At 40.4% G+C, this 19648-nt stretch overlaps 2 protein-coding genes and 1 long non-coding RNA gene across 3 annotated transcripts in view; all 3 read left to right on the forward strand.

The window, feature by feature from the left end:
- On the forward strand, positions 1-11560 carry SLC5A3 (solute carrier family 5 member 3). The gene is made up of 2 exons (XM_028727105.2): positions 1-139; positions 7962-11560. Exon 2 carries the CDS (start codon positions 8257-8259, stop codon positions 10399-10401), a length of 2145 nt encoding a protein of 714 aa, XP_028582938.2. The 5' UTR covers positions 1-139; positions 7962-8256; the 3' UTR covers positions 10402-11560.
- The window catches only part of MRPS6 (mitochondrial ribosomal protein S6), a 28691-nt gene continuing 9048 nt past the window's right edge, over positions 6-19648 (forward strand). The window contains exon 1 of the mRNA XM_028727109.2: positions 6-139. Within this exon, the coding sequence (XP_028582942.1) occupies positions 95-139 (45 nt within the window). The 5' untranslated portion in view covers positions 6-94. The remainder of the gene's footprint in view (positions 140-19648) is intronic.
- On the forward strand, positions 11864-17949 carry LOC144327510 (uncharacterized). The gene is made up of 2 exons (XR_013392585.1): positions 11864-15120; positions 15157-17949. It is a non-coding gene; the product is annotated as an uncharacterized LOC144327510 (long non-coding RNA).

Below are 19648 nucleotides of genomic sequence, written 5' to 3' on the forward strand. Positions count from 1 at the left end.
GTGTCTGAGCGGCACTTGCACGGCCCCACGCCGGCGCTCTGCTTCGCCCCTTCCGCCAGCCGCCCCACCTACTTCACCACCTCTTCTGCCAAAGATGCCTCGCTATGAGCTGGCTTTGATCCTAAAAGCCATGCAGAGGGTGAGTATTTCTGTGTGTGTGTCCGTAGCAGGGGCGCTGCGCCCTCGCCCTTCCTGGCTGCCCTTCTCGCGTCCCTCAGTCGCAGCTGCTCTCTGAGCTTCCCGCGCCTGCCCGGCTTCCATTTCCCGGCCGGGCCTCCCCTTCCCCTTCCGCCAGCCCTGTGCGTCCGCCCTTCCTCTCGTCCCCTCGGCGCGGAAAGAACACGCGTCTTCCACTTCGTTCCCTTTTCACACGTGCTCGGGCGCTGTGGTGGTGCTGGTGGAACAAGGGCTCCCTTAAGGAAAACGTGGGGTTGGCGCTTGCCCCCTTACACTACAACGCTTTGCTCTCCCCGACCCCCAGCGCACGTGTACTTCCACTCGCCAACAAAAAATAAAAAAGGGGGCAGGGGAGAGAAAGTGTCAATAGAATTGGTTGCTCTAGTTTAAAAGGAAAACTCTTCGAGGGGGCGGGTGTTCAGGAAGCACGGGCTGCATTGGGTCTAGCGAGCCACATGCGAGGTTTTCCTTTTTCACACAGACGTGGCGCGGCGGCCTCGTGTCGTTCCTTGGCAACGTTTTGTGGTCGCTGCCCAAACACCCCAGTTCATTTTCGCGCATTTGGCGAAGGGGCTCTGTGCTAGTTACCGGGGTGCATTATTGCCGGGCGTCGTTTAAGATTCCCTTCCCCTCTTAAATTTCCAGTATGTACGGAAGCATGAATTAATTCCGTACATCTGTACCGGGGACTGCCTATAGCGAAGAACTTGTTTTGAATATTTGCCGCCATCGTAACTCGCTGAGCTTCCGGGATGCTGGCGGCGTTGTACAGTAGAGTAGACCGCCGGCTGGGTTGGTTTCTTTATTGTCAAATAAGCAGTGTAAATGGTGGTCTGCTAAAAAGCTGCTGGTCGGTGCTGCTGGCTGTAATAGCCCCAGCATAGGACCTGTTACATAGAAGCCAACTCCTAGGGGGCCGAGGTCCCTCCACGTGCCCCATAAAATAATTTGAGGGGGAGCCCCCACAAGTCGATAGGCATTGTCATTCAAACACTGCGTTGCACCGCATCATGTGATCAGTTATGTGGGGCAGGGCTTACCTCCCCCCCCCCCAATATTTTATTCAAGCTGGTACCCCTCAGAGCACCTGCTTTTCATGCTGAAGGTCCCAGGTTTAATCCCCAGCAGCTCCAGCTGAGAAAATTGCCTGCTTGAAAGACTGCAGGAACTGAGATAAGACTGGACTAGTGGTCTGACTCCGTATAAGACAGATCTCTAGGCAGATGAAAACTATCTCAAGGTGTGTGACATAATATTCCACAAAAAAATGTAGACTAGTGTACATATGTGACAAGTAACTTCCTGTCCATTTTCTCAGTTTAATCAATTTCACAAATACAGGGATTATTGTGCAGTATGTTCTAACAATTACCTGCCAGTGCAAACCTATGCATGCATGCTCAGAAGTGAGTCCTACTGATTTCAGTGAGATTTACATTCTTGGATAAGTTTGTATAGAATTTTAGCCTGAATATAGCAACCTGTAGCTTTGCTTACATAGATTTTCACTTAGTAAAAGTTACCTGTACAGATTAGAAGATGAAGTCTGTGTGTTCTGTGCACACACCTCTTGAATGTAATTGCCAGGTTTGATTTGGATCTCGGGTTATTTGAAAAATTGTGTGCATTCCTAATTTTTGAATTTACTGGAGAGTGTGGGTGCCCAGTTATTTCCATTTGTTTTAGGTCTGACCTCTGTATTTTAGCATAGAACTTCACAGATTGCATATTGAACCTAAGTTTGAGATACGGTCTTGAATACTGTGGCTTTTGTGAACCTCTGATGTTCCTCTTAAGTACAGAGAGATGCTCAGTTGCAGACTGAATCTTGTTTCTCATTCTCAGATGTTAGAGCAACTTTCTAAAATACCTTTCAGAGCGTGAGGACAGAAACTGTCTAAACAATCTGCAGTAACCAGCCTTCTGAGCCAACAGTGCATGGGGATCTTTGGATTAGTGTTAGGATAATATTAGCTAGAGATGTACAAGGAGACATGGCAGCAGCTTCAGAATAGCACGTTTGGGGTTCTGGGCATGGTCAGGGTTGATGGAAGCACCACATTGGCTACCCTGTAGTAATGACTTGGTTCTGTTCCAATCAGCAGTACAATCTTAAGAGAGAAAGGATGAAAAAGAAGCAAGTATTTTAAGTGGGCCCTTTGATTCATGTTGGGGGTACAGTGTACCTTGAACTTTAAAAGGCTATGAAACCTACTCTTTTTGCAGTAAATCTGTGTTGTAAATCCCAAATGTTCACAGTATTTGCTAGCTAAATAGAATATGGAAATGCAACATAGAGAGTAGGCTGCCTTGTGCTCGTAAGCTCAATTTTTCAGTTCTGAACCTATTTTGATGTTGGAAGTAAGAGCCCATTTCATTGGAAGTCAGTTCTATATAAAAATTCTGTTTAGTAGGTTTGAGGTGTCTGTCTTAATTGCTGCTCTGTGCATTCACCAGGAGAGGGTGATAAGATATGCTTATTGCTAAAGCTGTCTTCCTAGAAGAGGAGGCTTTTCATTTGACCTCATTCATAATAATCTGGTTCACTCTGCTAACCTTGTTAACTCATCAACTTTATGAGCAAATATTCTATATCTATAGTTAAATTAACTGATTTTCAAAATAAAGTTAAGCAAACGAATACTTAAATTATTTTGGGATTTTTGAACTATTTTCCTTTTTAATCACTATCAGTTTTCAAAATATGGTAATACAATATAGCAGCTACTTTTTACAAAAATTCCAAGTATATTTTGGTTTCTCATTTTAGTGGAAGAGCACATGTAGTGTGTAGTGGACAGTGTGTTAGGCAGGCTTTGTTACAGAGGTGCAAGTTAATAAAGGAAACAAAAAAAGAAGAAAGGAAAAGACATTAAAGACATGAAGGAAAGGAACAAGAGTGGGGGAAGAACACAAAACATTTTGCTTTACCTCTTAGCATTATGAGTACATGCTGTAATTCCTCAGTCTCCGTGTGAACTAATCTGGGGAAAATAGACTTGTCTTTATTCACCTTGTTTGTTTTGTCCAAGACACAATTATAATTTTCTATTTAAAAAGGGGGGGGGGAGGGAGAGTATTTTCTTAGTTGCATTTGGCAAGGCCTCTTTGTATTTTAGGGGTGCCCACTATTATCTGTTGGTTGCTTTGAGTCCTTCCATTAGTTGATTGCTTTAAAAATTGACAAATGTTGTATTGCCTGTAAAGGTGCTTTGCAGTTGCAGACATGTGATTTGCCATGCTTGCTTACCTGCATCAAGTAGTGCTTGATTCCAGATGAGCAGATTCCAGATGAGCAGATGAATGTCCAACTACATTCTATCTAGCCATGTAGTAGTAATCCTTTAAGGCAGGGGTGGTGAGTATTCAGCAGTGAGTAGGGATACCTCATTCTCTCCTTTTCTCTTCTTCCTGCACTGTCAGCTCTGTTGAGAAGGTCAGACTCCAGAGGTGTGAATTGATAGGTTGTAGCAGGATCCCATTCCCTCACATTATTGTCACTTCATCTGTTTGGACTTTCCTTGTGTCTTCCCGCCCTACATGCCTTCTCCCTCACCTGCATGAAATTAGGCTGAGAGCCTCAAATGCCCATCTCTTCATTTGTGGTGACTGTAGGGTTTGGAGGCCCAAATGTGATTGGCAGCAGACCTGTGCCTTTAAATTTGAGTCTGTTTCACTCATGTAGTTCTTGAGATGAGGACTACAAGTAGGGCAGGATGTGCGAGGGTAGATTTCAGCAATTCCCACCCACACAATTGTTTGGCAGTTTCATTTCCCCCCCTGCTCTACATATACACCTTTAAAGACATGGACCTGCTGCCATCCTGTTTGCTAGGGGTCTGTATTGTGCTTGAATTATATGAACTTGTTCTGAAAACTTGTTAAAACAATCTAAGGATGCTGTTGCTTTTAGTCTTTGTTCTTAGTTGTAGTTTTTGCATTACTTTGTTCTTACAGAATTAAAATGTTTATAATGAGTTACTTGTAACCTGCCTTTCTCATTTTGTAGAAAGGTGAGCTAGAAATATTGGGCATAAAAGGATGAATACAAAGGTGGCCTAAAGGATCTGATATTGCTGATCCGTTACTGTTGGGTGCTTGCATTTCATTGTAGTTCTGTAATAATAGCAATGAAAAATGTTCTCATTTAGTACTAGCACTAATATTGAAGAATTATAGTTCCTGTTACTGTTGGAGAACATTTGATAACAACAATTCACTTGATGCCATTAGGGCTGTATAAAAGTTTCTTAGCACAGGTAAATATTTATTTAAAGTAGCTTCTGTCACGTGGATCACCTCTTATTTTGAGTAGAAGGATGTGATCATACGAGTGGCAGAAAGTAGATCATAGTGGATCACTCACCAGTTTCTGTGTAGATGATCTAGTGTCTGTTGGTTGCTAGGACTCTTGTGAAGAATGCAGATCTAAGTCTGAAACTTAGTCTAATTGGAACTTAGTCTGGTAGGGTGCTTATAAATAATACGCAATTGTCACAGATGCAAATGATTTAAAGCAGTATTCCCTAACTTGGTGCTGTCCAGGTTTTGATAGACTTAAGCTTTCATCAGTCCCCGGCCAGCATGGCAAATGGTCAAGTATTTGTAGGGAGTTGTAGCAAATGGTCCGACAACATCTAGAAAGTACTAGATTGGAGAAGGTTAATTTCAGGGCTCGTGTAAAGGCTGAAGATTATATTGACTTGAAAAGCCAATCTGAGTAAAATAACATCTGACAACAAACAAATGAAAGGGTTACAGGAAAGAAGAACAAAATGCACCATTTTAAATGCAGAGCTAGCAGTCAATTTGCATTGTTAAGAAGCCAGTTAACAGATAAACTGATTATAGTATAGCTTACAACATGTACAATAAACTATTTGTAACACAAAACTTTGCCACTATATTTTATCCAAAGCTACTGAAGGAATGACATTTTTATTTAGCAGTGTTAAACAGCACTTCTGAGTAGAGTTTGTTTTTGTGTGCTAGAAGATTTTAGTTTGGCTGATTGGAAAGGGTTTGAAAGGGATCTCTGAGGATGATCTCTGCTGTGCCCAACTGCGGCTTCATCTGCAGAGAACTCTCTAAAACAAAACAAAAACAAAAAAATGCTAAAATGTTGATAGTTGGCTGTTCAGAATGGGGTCTAGCTGCTCCTTATGGGCGCCATTGGATCAGAATATTAATATTCTTCAGTGTCCCTTAATATTTTACCTTACTATTGTAGACAGCTTTATTATATTGGTTTTGCAAATCTCCAAGCCAGGCATAGGCAAACTCCGGCCCTCCAGATGTTTTGAGACTACAATTCCCACCATTCCTGACCACTGGTCCTGTTAGCTAGCGATGATGGGAATTGTAGTTCCAAAACATCTGGATGGCTGGAGTTTGCCTATGCCTGCTCTAAGCCAAGTAGCAAGGCTTACACTGACATGTATTGAATATTGGTAAACCTAAGTTTTATAGGTTTATATTGGCAATCTGTGAACCATGCACACCAGTCATCTAACATGGAGCATTTTAGTTTTGTACGTTTGAGTTCACATCTGCTTGTATCCTACTCTTGCTTCTTTCCTGTGTGTTTACTTACACCCACTCCCCTGCCTTTGATTTCCTCATTCCCTATGCTCTTGGAACTTGTTAATGACTTACCTTGTTTATGAATATTTTCCTTTTCCCTACAGTTTCCTGTTGCTAGAAAAATGGGAGGCCTTTTCAGCTTTTAAGGAAACAAAATGGGGCTTATAAAAAGGAAACAAAGATCAAAGCTCTATTGATTTTATAGATTGATGCACGGGACCCCCCCCCCCAAAAAAAAACAACAACCAATAACACTTTCTGCAAATGTACAGAGATAACTGCTGGAACAGAGTTAGATAGACACATGGGGGACACTTACAAAGACAGAAGAAGGGCAGGTATATTGTGTCAAGTTCTGTAGAAAGTAATTAAACCACAGACGGTGGAACTGCAGTGGCACAAAACATGATCTAGTCCAGCTTAGGTTTCCATGCTGAAACTAACTTTTGTCAGGCCTTCCCTTTTGTCAGGCCTTCCCCTGCCCCATTACTTTACAGTCTTTTTGAACATGTTACACAAGTCAAACCCAAAGTAAAAGACTGTGTAATTGTACAGTACATTGCAATATCTATGCAGTGTTGGGCTATGATGTGATTTTTGCCTCTAGTGTATTAAGGGCAGCACTGGAGAGTCAGGTGGTGGTGTAGACCTATTTCATGTCATAGAACATTAGTCTTCATACTCCAGTTCAGTGTTAGAAACTCGGATATATAAACCAGGCACCAAATGGCGACTTAAGCTGAGGTTACAGGTGCCAAAACAGAATGTCTAGCTGCCATTTTGGGGCAAGAGGGCTCTAAAGTCTTTATTTTTCAAATGATGGACTGACTGTGATTGATTCTCAGTTAAACATCTGGCTAGTTCAGATGACAACCTTGAGCTAGGTTAAGAGCTTGTAGAACTCAAAGAAGAAAGTTCCCTGATCCAGGGACAGTCCACATATATATCGGTCCATTCCAACCTCTCTTTCTTAATGGTGACATGGACTATTCATAATGTAAGAGTATTCTTCACAACTGTGAGCAGGGCAGTGGGGTAAGTGAAGACAAGCGACAACAATTAGCTATAATGTTCGCTGCTCCTGCTCAGGCTGCAAAGAAAAAGTATTTTGGTTCCAGAAATTCATTCCTGTTGTACAGATAAAATATAACTGATGGAATTCTGCAGGGCGGGGCATTAGTGTGTAAAAACAGTCCAGATCCAAGGATCCCCAGGCATTCACCTCCAGAATGTGGAGATGTCAGGCCATCTTCACTTGGTCGCAAGTGGCCAATAGCCAGGTGCAAAATGCGCCTGGTGCCTGGCTAATTTTGAACACTGCTCCAGATGCACTATAAACCCCTACTGCCTGTGCCATAGATTATTCATCCATGTCTTATAAATTATGGACATTTACATGCTGGATTGTCTAGGCTCCCCCGTCCTAGTTCCTCCTCAACACTCCTAGGTTGTTACCTACTTCCTATTGTACATTCCCAACTGCTGTCATCATTATGGTTGGGAAAATGTAGCACAGTGCTATGATGTGTGTGAGAGGATAAATGGTTTTTCATTCTAGACTTTAAAATAAGTCTGTAATAATACTGCATGCAGAGAGATGGTATGTGCATGTAGGTGCCATAACACTACATTTCTCTGATCTGGGGAAGTGTAGTGGACTTGGCAATTGGAGAGGGCAATGTTACGGTGAAGGAACATAGTGTGCAGTGTGCCACTGAGTTAAATTTTTGCTGCAATTGTGACAGTGGTGTATTATATATGTAATCTACTGCTACAGCACTATACAGTGACATTGGCTGTACACAGAATCAGTTTGAAAATCAGTGATAAATTTAGATGAATTGTAAATGTGATGTGATCATGTATATCCTGAATAAAGTCTGATAGTGTCTGTGTGGTGTTGATGTATCATTTTAAATATAAAAATTTCTCTGGCCAGAAAGATACATATTTTTATACTGCTGCAAATCTGCCATCTTGTTCCAAGAAAACAATACACATTCTGTTAGTTTATTAGTGAACTCTGTTTACAGTCTATGAAAGAAATTTCATGCCTGAGATGCAGAATTCTTCATAACATTTACAAGGGAAGAAAAGCTCTATTCAACTACTTGTTATGAAAAAATTCAATTTTTTCCCCTGATACTTGGTAAAAGCCTTTTCTAATTCAATCTCTGTCTTTTGTCTTTGCTACCTTGCAGGGTTGGTACTGTAGGCCTCACTAGACTTAGCTGCAACTAAGAATTTCTCCTACATCAACCAAGTTAATGGTGATGCTCTTGTGGATTGGTGAATAAAAGTGCGTGCTAAATATTTCAGAAGCGCAGAAAACAATTTTTTCTTCTCAAAGTTGTACCACAACCACTACCATCAAGATAGCAAACCAATGGACAAAGAATTTGAGCCACAGTATTTGTAAAACTAAAGATTTGTTTTACTAAGGCTTGAGGTCTGTGACCTGGACATCAGCTTTCGGAAGCTCCTTTGTTTACAGAAATGAGGGCGGCTTTGGAACCAGCAGACATTGCCATTGTGGCACTGTATTTTGTGCTTGTGCTGTGCATAGGCTTTTTTGCCATGTGGAAATACAATCGGAGCACTATAAGTGGGTACTTCCTGGCAGGGCGATCTATGACATGGATGGCAATTGGTGCTTCCTTGTTTGTGAGCAACATTGGGAGTGAACACTTCATTGGGCTTGCAGGATCTGGAGCAGCAAGCGGATTTGCCGTGGGAGCATGGGAACTCAATGCCTTAATGCTTCTGCAACTCTTAGGATGGATCTTTGTTCCGGTTTACATACATTCTGGAATATACACCATGCCTGGATACTTATCCAAACGTTTTGGAGGGCATAGAATTCAAGTATACTTTGCCATGTTGTCTCTAATTCTGTATATCTTCACCAAACTTTCAGTGGATTTGTATTCAGGTGCATTGTTTATTCAAGAATCACTAGGCTGGAATATTTATTTGTCGGTAATACTGCTGATTGGAATGACTGCACTGCTGACTGTGACTGGGGGTCTTGTGGCAGTTATCTACACAGACACTATTCAAGCTTTGCTTATGATTATTGGTGCCCTCACCCTTATGATTATAAGTATGATAGAAGTTGGTGGATTTGAAGAGATGAAAAGAAAGTACATGTTGGCAAAACCAAATGTTACATCGATCTTGTTGACTTACAACCTTTCCAATACAAATTCCTGTCATGTTGATCCAAAGCCTGATTCGCTGCGAATGTTACGTGAACCAACAGATGAAGATGTTCCGTGGCCTGGTTTCCTTTTTGGACAGACACCAGCTTCTGTTTGGTACTGGTGTGCCGACCAAGTCATCGTTCAGAGGGTTTTAGCAGCGAAAAACATTGTTCATGCCAAAGGATCCACCCTAATGGCAGGTTTCTTAAAGCTTCTGCCTATGTTCCTTATAGTTATTCCAGGTATGATTTCACGAATACTGTTTGCAGATGATATTGCATGTATCAATCCAGAACATTGTATGCAGGTTTGTGGAAGCAGAGCTGGATGTTCTAACATTGCCTATCCACGTTTGGTAATGAAACTTGTCCCTGTTGGCCTGCGAGGCCTCATGATGGCAGTAATGATTGCTGCACTGATGAGTGATTTGGATTCTATCTTTAATAGTGCCAGTACCATATTCACACTGGATATCTACAAGCTCCTCATACGGAAGAATGCATCGTCTAGAGAACTGATGATTGTTGGAAGAGTTTTTGTTGCTTTCATGGTGGCAATAAGCATTGCCTGGGTCCCAATTATAGTGGAAATGCAAGGAGGTCAGATGTATCTCTATATACAAGAGGTAGCAGACTATCTGACTCCACCAGTGGCTGCTATTTTTCTCTTGGGTGTATTTTGGAAGCGTTGCAATGAGCAGGGGGCCTTCTTTGGTGGAATGGTTGGATTTGCATTGGGAGCTGTACGACTTATACTGGCATTTATCTATCGTGTTCCTGAGTGTGACCAGCCAGACACAAGACCGTACTTTATCAAAAGTATCCATTACATGTACATTGCTACCGCACTGTTTTGGATCACTGGAATTATTGCTATAGTAGTAAGCTTGCTTACACCACCGCCCTCAAAAGAACAAATCCGGACGACAACGTTTTGGTCTATGAGAATCAGGACCGTAAAGGAAAGCGCTTCAGCAGGCAGTTCGTTCAAAGCACAAGGGAAGACCGTCTTAAAATACAGTGACACTTCAAATCATATCACTTCAAATGGGAAATCTGAAGAAAATATTAAAAATGATCAGCCTGAAAATGTCAATCTCTTAATTACTTGCAGAGATGAGAGCAATCCAGTGATATCTTTAAGCAACTCTGAAGTTGAGACTCCAGTTGATAGTTATTCTAATGGACAGGCAGCTCTTATGGGTAAAGAGAAGATTGGTGAAGAGACTGAAAGTAGTGACAGACACTGGAAATTCATAGATTGGTTCTGTGGCTTTAAAAGCAAAAACATGAACAGTCCAGTCAGAGATAAGGGGGAAGAAGAGACTATGTGTCTACAAATGCTGGAAGAGACTCCAAAAGCTAAATTAATACTAAACAGTGGACTATTTTGTGTGTGTTCAGTTGGAATATTCATGTTTGTTTATTTCTCTCTGTGAACAAATGATGAATTTTATTTGGTCAGATATACAGAAGTAGAGATAGAGGTCCTTGGAGAAATATTTATATATCTGTGTGTGTGTGTGTGTGTGTGTGTGTGTGTCTTAGTCTTATATCTCAGGATTCCTTTACGCTTTTATCGTCAGCCAAATTATTTTTCAACCTTTTTGAAAATCATTAGATGTTTTATATGTTAGCATTTCTGTTTTAATGCAAAATGTTTGTGGGATTAAGTGCAGTACTAAATGTTGGGTTTTTGTATACCAAAGTAAGAGATAAATGTGTGTTGAGAGGTAAAATATTAAAGCACTCTCAGAGGTCCAGCAAAAGTGAAAAAAGTGTTATAGTTAAAAGGGGCAAAACTGTACATTATGAAGAGCATTCCAGAGTATTTTTGAGTGTCAGAAGATATCTTTTAGGAATCGTAATCAAGTAACTTTCTGTGATTTCTCCCTATATTCTTAAAACATCAGATCTATGTTCCTAACAACAACAACAAAAAGAAAAAAGACACCAGTATTCTAATTAAATGTTATGTGATCGCTGAAATTTTGCATTGCTGAATCTATAATTCCCTTTTTTCCTTTCTAGATAAAACCACATATTTTAAAACACTTCAGTCTTGCTAGCTGTTAGAAACCTGAATATACAAATAAAAACAGAAGATACAACTAAATTCTACTCAATTCTACTCAATTCAATGAGTAGACCCATTGAAATCAATTGACTTTTAAAAAAGTTGACTATTGCCTATTAGCCTTCAAAGTTATGCAGAAAGAATGTTTCAGACGATGGACAAGGGAGTCTGACTTGCATATTCTCTTCACAAAACCAAATACTCAGTGTATATCTGAATTTTCTTGTGCTTGAATTTTGCACGTTAAAAATAAAAGATTTACAATTGCAAAAGGAAATATCCTAGCGCCGCTTCACAAAGCCAGCTTCTTTATTTGTTGTATGATGAACTGTCTGAAACAGTTCACAATTGGATATGGAAGCAACAAATAACACAAGCCTTTGATGAGGACAATGAGTCTACAAAATTAGGCAAAATAATATTCCAAACTTCTTTTTAAAACTATGTGGTTTTATTTTTGTTAGGGTGAGTAGGAACAGAGAGGGAGAATTAAACTGCTTCGCTTTTCCCCTTTAAAAAAAGAAACATCTCCACCTACTGGTTCCAATATATGTGTAGGCTGCATGTTGAGACTACATGTCTCCTACAGATACTTTGAGAAGTGTAGTATAGTAAGTAAGGCTCTGGTAATGAAAGCAGAACTGATTTAAATGGGGTTATTCCAGCACATCCATGGATACTCAGCAACAGTAATATTTTTACTTCAGTACGCAGGCAAGCATATGAACTGTTCCTTGTCCTCCCTCTACCCCACCCCACCCCCAAAGCTTAGAATATTATGCTAGAGAAGAACTCCCAGTTTGGTGGCTGCTGCTGCTGCTGCTGCTGCTGTAGCAAGAAGGGCTGCCCCCCTCCCCAAATCCTGGTGCCTTGAGTGCTTCCATAGCAGTGTGGAGAAGGACAGGGGAGCATCCCTTCTGCAACATTGCAGCCACAAGTTTGTGGGCCCATAGAGGTGGGAACCAGCAATTAGAGCAAATTTGGAACTCTTATTGAGAACTCTTTCCCAAAGTCAATTTTATTGCTAGCCCCGATTCAAAAAGAGCCTTCCGGTAATAGTTATGGAATGTAACACTTGAGAGCTGAGATCCCATGCCGAATAAATATTTTTAATATATACAAACTTTGTGTTTGTGCCTTGCAAATGCAAGGTGTCCTGAAATAGCTGAAAACAATACTTTATTCAAGGTTTCCCAAACTTGAATCTCCAGCTGTTTGGGGAAGTACAGTTCCTATCATCTCTGACCACTGGTCCTGTTAGCTAGGGATGATGGGAGTTGTAATCAGCTGGAGACCCAAGTTTGGGAAACCCTGTATTTAATAACAAAATCAATTTGGTATCATTTTCAGTTCCTTTCAGTTTCTTCCATACTACCTATCAGTGGAACAACTGGCTTACTAAGGTGACAATTTTTACTAAATGGTTGTAGACTATGTATAGAACTAATGCATATATTCTGAACTATTGATTTTAAGCTGGTATAACTGATATAGTTTTTAAAGAACATGCTGTTTAAATGCACTACAGAGACTTTGGCTTGAACGGCCTCTGTTGATGATTATGAATTGAGACCTTTTACCTTGTGTACTGGGCCAAGGTTTCTTTAAACCAGTGGCCTTCCAGAGTCAAAGGAAGGTGGTGATACAAGCTTTGAGATGGGTAAGTACCATCATTGCTAAGTGCTAGAGGAGAGTTGCTATTTCTGGCACTTGTAGAGATGGTTGTGTTGACTGCATTGCCAGTTGTCATGTTGCAGGTGGACTAACTCAGGAATTAATTTGGCTCCCACTTTTCTTCCCTAAGATGCCTTGTGTAAACTAAGCCATTTTCCGGGCCTTACAGCCACATGAAAATAGCAATGTCTAATACTTCCTCGGTCCCAATCCCAAGTCATTTAATACGTTTACAGTATTATGAATGTAAATGGCAGAGTTTGTGGATCTATTTTAAATGGACTCTTAATGCAATACAGCCATATTCCAAGTGACAATGCAGCACTTAAACACCTAAATATTGAATCATTTCACAGTTTTAACAATAGTTAGAAAGGTTTGCCAAAGTCCACAGAACAAATTTACCTGCCAGTTATCCATTTGGGCCTTCTTTTCTCTTTCCTTACCAATGATGCATGGTTTGTGCGGATAAATAGCTTGCAATATTATGTCTTCATTTAGACAGCTGTATGGCAACTTCTAATGTTCTTTTCAGCATACACTTACCTCTCTTTACTTCGAGGCTCTCCTGGGATTGTGTTGTTCTAAAACAGAGACTGCCTGTCACTTTAAGTTGTGTGAGATAAATCCTGCTGGTTAACAACAGTGGTTGGGAACCACAGTTGTTGGGAACAGTCTTAGGATGAAACATGTTTTAAGAGAACTGTGCTGGATCAAACCAAGGGTCTACTTGTCCATCTAGCCCAGTACCCAGCTTGCCACAGTGGCCTAGGGATTTGCTGCCTTGCTGTATTCTAGACTCTTAAGACTGGCTCCAAACCAAGCTAAAACAAACCAGTACATCAAGCCATGGATAGCTTGATTTGTTAACTAACGGGTTGGAACTAACTATAGTTCCAAGTTCATACCCAATACGGAATTCTTCTTTATTTGTGTGTGGAGCAGAGGAAAATGAGAGCATGCAAGTCTTTCACTTGCTGTGGCTTGCTCTTCCTCTTCCTCTTCCTCCCTTATACTAGTAGAACCTGGGACTATCCAGTAAAGCTGAATGTTGGAAGACTAAGGATAAACAAAAGAAAATACTTTGCCACACAGTGCATAGTTAAACTGGTATTTGCTTCCACAGGATACATTGATGGACACCAACTTGGATGACTTTAAAAGAAGATTAGACAAATGCATGTAGAATAAAGCTGTGTTTGGCCTCCACTGTCAGTGGCAGTATGCCTCTGCTTACCAGTTGCCAGAAAGAACAAATGGGGGAGAGGTGGAGCACTCCGGTCGTGCTTGCAAGTTCCCCAGAGACATCTGGTTGGCCACTGTTAGAACAGGATGCAGGACTAAATGGACTTTTGATCTGATGCAGCATGGCTGCTGTTAAGTTAACCTGTTTTACCCAATCTGGTACCTTCTAGATGTTGGGGTTTACAGTTTACATAGTCCCTAAGCATTAGCTATGCTGCCTTGGGCTTTTTGAAGTTGTAGTTATCAACTGGAGGGCACCAGGTTGAGGAGGGTTGAACTGTAGCTTGATTGTTTGAATCCAGCTATTCATTGATGGGCATGCTCTCAGACTAGAACCTGGCAACCCCATTTCCTGCTGTTTGTCTCCTAGCAGACTACATCCTAAGTGTAACTTAGATTATGTGACTTCCTAATTGAGTCCTCCATTGTTGTAAGAACCATGAACTGAGTTTCCCATATTCCTTTTCCTACCTAACATTCCATTTAGAATATTTTGTATCTATGGTTTCCTTTTAAGCTGAGAAAGTAAATGTGTAATAGTGCCTTTTGGTAGCAGAATATAACCTTGTTAGGTTAGTGCATCTCATCTGTGATGAAAATACTTATACCTTGCTGATTCCTCACATTTCTACCAATGCCATTAGGGAACATTATATTTTTCTAAATCTTTCTCTTATGTGTCTTTCTAGTCGTGAATAGAAATTTATTTAAACAGCAGGTCGTAGCCTAAATTACTCATTAATGGCTGTTCTGTGTAATGATCTATTTTGCTTTAAAACGTATGGGGAACCTGTGACCCACTAGATACTAGTGGCCATTGATCAGGGAGGATGGGAGTTGCATTGGGTGGCCACAGCTTCCCCCTTGCTGCTTTAAAAAGTACACCCAGTATGTAGAACAAGTAATCTCTAAAGAATAAAAACGTTTGCTATTTATCTCTGGATTTCTGCATGTTATATAGCCCTCTGATGCTTAACTGTATTTAGCAATGTAATACAAGAGAAATTAGTCTCATCACAATGTCTTTAGAGCCTACGTAAAGTAGCTCATAAGCAGACCCTTTTAGCAGTTCATAGAATCATAGAGTTGGAAGGGACTCCAAGGGTCATCTAATTCAAACCCCTGCAATGCAGGAATCTCAGCTAAAGCACCCATGACTGATGCACATACAGCCTCTGCTTAAAAACCTCCAATGAAGGAGAGTCCACCATCTTCCAAGGGAGTCCATTCCACTGTTGAACAGCTTTTGCCGTCAGAAAGTAGTCAGAATATCTTTTCTTGTAGCTTAAAAGCCATTGGTTTGGGTCCTTCCCTCCAGACCAGGAGAAAACAAATTGCGCTAAGTGGGAATCTGTTTTAATAGCATTTGAGATTAACACAATGAGCATTCTTAAACTCCTGTAATATCGCCCGCTCTTTCTAATAAATCCTGTCTATTTAGCAGAATTCTAGCTTTGATCCTCTGAACTCCAGTGGATTTTGTTTGTTTCATTCTATGTTGAATATGCCTTTTATCAGTCTGGAGGTTTGTAGTGTAGACAGAGGGGAACTTTATTTGTTGTATTATACAGTTGGGTATGTGTTTTCTTCCCATTGATCAATACTACTTCCATAGGACCTAAATCTTTTGACTACTATCAGTGGCTATAGCCCTGCATTCTGGAACTAGGCAAGCATTCCAGTGGTGGGCCTAGTTGTTTGTGTGAACATCATTCCGGGTGTCTGGCAATTTATTGCCTTATGTGTGAACATGACACTTAACCAAGCCCTACTTTAGATACCCACATATTTTCATGAATTTTAAATGATGGTTTTTAAACGTTCATTTGCTTATTTAAGCCAACAGAAGCATCGGTCAGAAACTGTACGTGGGCCTTATTTTTGCATTGTTTTCAGGAAAAGCGTAGCTTCTGTTTAGGCAAGTGTTCTTAATTTCCTTTTGTCACCATCTAGAAGTGACAAAAGACTAATGATTGTGTGCTATCCATTCCCCCTTCCTCTCTCCTTTCCATCAGTCATCTGAAAAGTACAATATCTTCCTGGGAAAGGAACGGGTTGGATTGTAGGCTAACAATTACTTATGAAATGTAGACAGAAAAATGTGCTTAGATTAATTTTACAGCTTTATTTTTAAATCGTTGTCATAAGGCAAATTGCAGTGTATTGGGTTTGTTTCAGTCTCACCCACCCCCTATAAAGTATATATATTGAATTCACAAATCTAGTCTTTTAAGGAAAAGATTAAATTGTGTGACGTATTTTAAACGTAGATAGCCACTGTTCGTTTGGTATGCTGTCTGTTTGTGCCTTTAAAAGTATATGTTTTGAAATAAAACTAACATTCTACATGTAATGTTTCAAATCAAAGATGTGTCCGATGTTTAAGGGTTCTTTTGATAGAAATTGTGTATAACTCAGTGGTTTTAAATCTGTTTTAATTAGCTGTAGGGTCATAGTTCTAGAATGAAAGTATATATAATTCAGATGTTTAATTTCACTGTGAGGTCTGTAAATTCTTGTTGGCAAAAAGCTTTTCTTTCGTACAAAACAGTCTGGGGTATGGAGGGTGCTGGTTTAAAACAAAAGGCTTTATTTTTGTTCTGATTGTATCTAATATGAAATGTTATGTAGTGGCATTTGGTGACACTACTTTTCCATAGCATTTATCAGCTTCACTGGGCAAAGCCAGACACTGAGCAATGATGGAAATGACATACAAGAATACTAAGTGTCTAAGAATACATGCTTTTAAATGAGGTGGATATAAAAATAGTTGCTGTGCAAAAAAATTAGTAGTCTTCTTCAAGAAGAAAGCAAATTCCTTTCTAATAATGCTAGGTAAATCCTTTTTGTTCATTCTTGGTTTTAAGAACTGTCAGTGTAATGCTACTTATATCGTGTATCTTTTTAATATAACTATTACATTTTTTTTAAAGAGATGTGAAGTGTTTTTATTGCTGTTGTACTTTCTGTAGCATTTAAATAAATTACAATTGCTTTCGTTTTTTTAAAAGAAACATTAAAAGATTTTGCAGACCAAAAACAAATGTTGTGCAGCATGTCAAATATTGAACGCCACCCAAACTTTGGGAGGGGGGCAGGAATTAACCAAATGGGCATATAGATGTAATAAATCTACTTGATTTCAGAACTCTTTGGCCACTTTTTTTTTTAAATTAAAAAACATACGTATGATCTGAAAAGAACGAAATTTTGAATAAGATACCCATGTAGCAAGACTATCTAGAAGTGTTAAGAAAACAGAGATTTTGTAATTGTCCATTTCTACCACCCACAATTAAGGGACGCGGGTGGCGCTGTGGGTAAAACCTCAGTGCCTAGGACTTGCCGATCGTCAGGTCGGCGGTTCGAATCCCCGTGGCGGGGTGCGCTCCCGTTGCTCGGTCCCAGCGCCTGCCAACCTAGCAGTTCGAAAGCACCTCCGGGTGCAAGTAGATAAATAGGGACCGCTTACTAGCGGGAAGGTAAACGGTGTTTCCGTGTGCTGCGCTGGCTCACCAGATGCAGCTTTGTCACGCTGGCCACGTGACCCGGAAGTGTCTCCGGACAGCGCTGGCCCCCGGCCTCTTGAGTGAGATGGGCGCACAACCCTAGAGTCGGACACGACTGGCCCGTACGGGCAGGGGTACCTTTACCTTTACCACCCACAATTACAAATTTGTCATAGAAAATTGGTTTGATCCAGTGTATAGAACATGACAGTAAGTAAATTCTGATGAAAAATTCAGTTCTTATTGCTAGCCCTGTGTTTGTTTGTTTGTTGTATATTGTGTACTTATTTTGCCTTCTGCATTAGTCTTCAAAATAAACTCTTATTAGAGTATTTGTATAATTAAAACTGTATTTCTTGCAGTTTACATTCCTTTTGAATGTGGAATTTTTGTCCTCTCAGAGTTATTATATGGAAATGTTTCAACTTCTGTACAAAGGTTAAATAAAAGTACAAAATAAAGAAACAAACTCACAAGTATTTTTCAAACTGTTTTGGAACTTGGTAGACAATGTATTAACTTTCCGGTAATATTTTTAAGTCCCAACCACTTGTTTTGCACCTTTCATTGTGAAGGATTCCTAACTGAATCTTCAGTGGTTTATAAACACTCATTTCAGATCAGTTTTGTTTTGAGGGACGGTTTTTGTGAGGCAACAAATGTGCATGACTTATTTCTGATCTCCAGATGAAGAGAGTGAGCACTGTTCACCTAGTGGCAAAGGCACACCTTGCGAGTGTTAAACATTCTTATCCATTGGCCTTTCTTCACCTTTCTTGCAAGGCAGATCCACTGCCCACCTCGCACTCACTAGCAGCTTCTACAGTTTTTCTATCTTTTTGCTACTCCCTCCCAAACCTCTTTGCAGTGGCATACCTTGAGATCTATTTAAGTTGCTTGCAATAATCCTTCAGAAGCAAGTAAGGATTGTGGTTGTAAACTTAGAACATTGGCTATATTTCTGTTTTGTCCCATCTGCTAAACATACTCAGTATCACCTTAGCACTTAAAATACGCTTCAGTGCTATTGTGGTTTTTTTGTTTGTTTTTTGACCCTGAAGATGTAAGAGATACAGGTTAAAGAGCTGCGTAGGGTCTTCTTCAGCCAACATTAATTAAAAAAAGGCCTTTAACTACAGGCTGCACAACTTATTGTGAAACCTTCCCTTCAGATTTTGTGATCCTGTTTCCCCAGTGGAACATGAAGTAACTCGCATACCTAAAACAATGGTTCTATTGTTGAAACAGATACTTATTTCATACTTGCAAAGACTTCGGTTGCATGTGAAAATTTCTTTCCAACTGGTTCTGTTCTTTTTCTCCAAAGCCGTCCTCTTTTGTGGCAGGAGACACCAAGGAAAAACTAGTGAACACATCAACACAAATGCATTGTCCCAACACACATACAGTGGTACCTCAGGTTAAGAACTTAATTCGTTCTGGAGGTCCGTTCTTAACCTGAAACTGTTCTTAACCTGAGGTACCACTTTAGCTAACGGGGCCTCCTGCTGCCGCCACCGCCGCTCGATTTCTGTTCTTATCCTGAAGGAAAGATCTTAACCCGAGGTACTACTTCTGGGTTAGTGGAGTCTGTAACCCAAGGTACCACTGTACACCCACACTGCATATACTTGCACATTCAGGGTCCCTTGGAGATGAGAATCTGCAAACTTAAGTTGTATTCTGGAAATCTAATTGCTGAGGAAGCAAAATATCACATGCACATCAAATTCATACATAACAAAAGTATGAAATGCAAGCAGGACAAAATCAAATATTGAGAATGGTCGTTTAGTTGCAGGAGATGGGTCTGTTCTCCTTGAGAACCCCGCAGCTCCCGCCTTCACATTATTTCAGATTACTTGTTCACAACAAGGAATTTCACTGGAGGGAGACAAGAATGTGTGTTGGGGGGGACGGACGGACACGCTTCACAGATATGGAATGCACTTCTCTGAGTGCTCGCTTTCACCGCAGATCAGTCTAAAACATATCCTTTTAAATTTAATGTAATGCAATGACCTTTAAATGGAATTGAAAGAAATTATCAGCCTGTGTGGTGTAATAGGACAAGCTTGACTTCCTGAGTTAATTACAATATGGGTATAGGTAAAACACACTTCATAAGTGCATTCCTGGAAGCTTGCAGCATTTATAAGAATAGTTATTTGCAGTTGT

The sequence above is a fragment of the Podarcis muralis genome, chromosome 4 (genome assembly GCF_964188315.1).
Source record: "Podarcis muralis chromosome 4, rPodMur119.hap1.1, whole genome shotgun sequence".
Lineage (NCBI taxonomy): Eukaryota > Metazoa > Chordata > Lepidosauria > Squamata > Lacertidae > Podarcis > Podarcis muralis.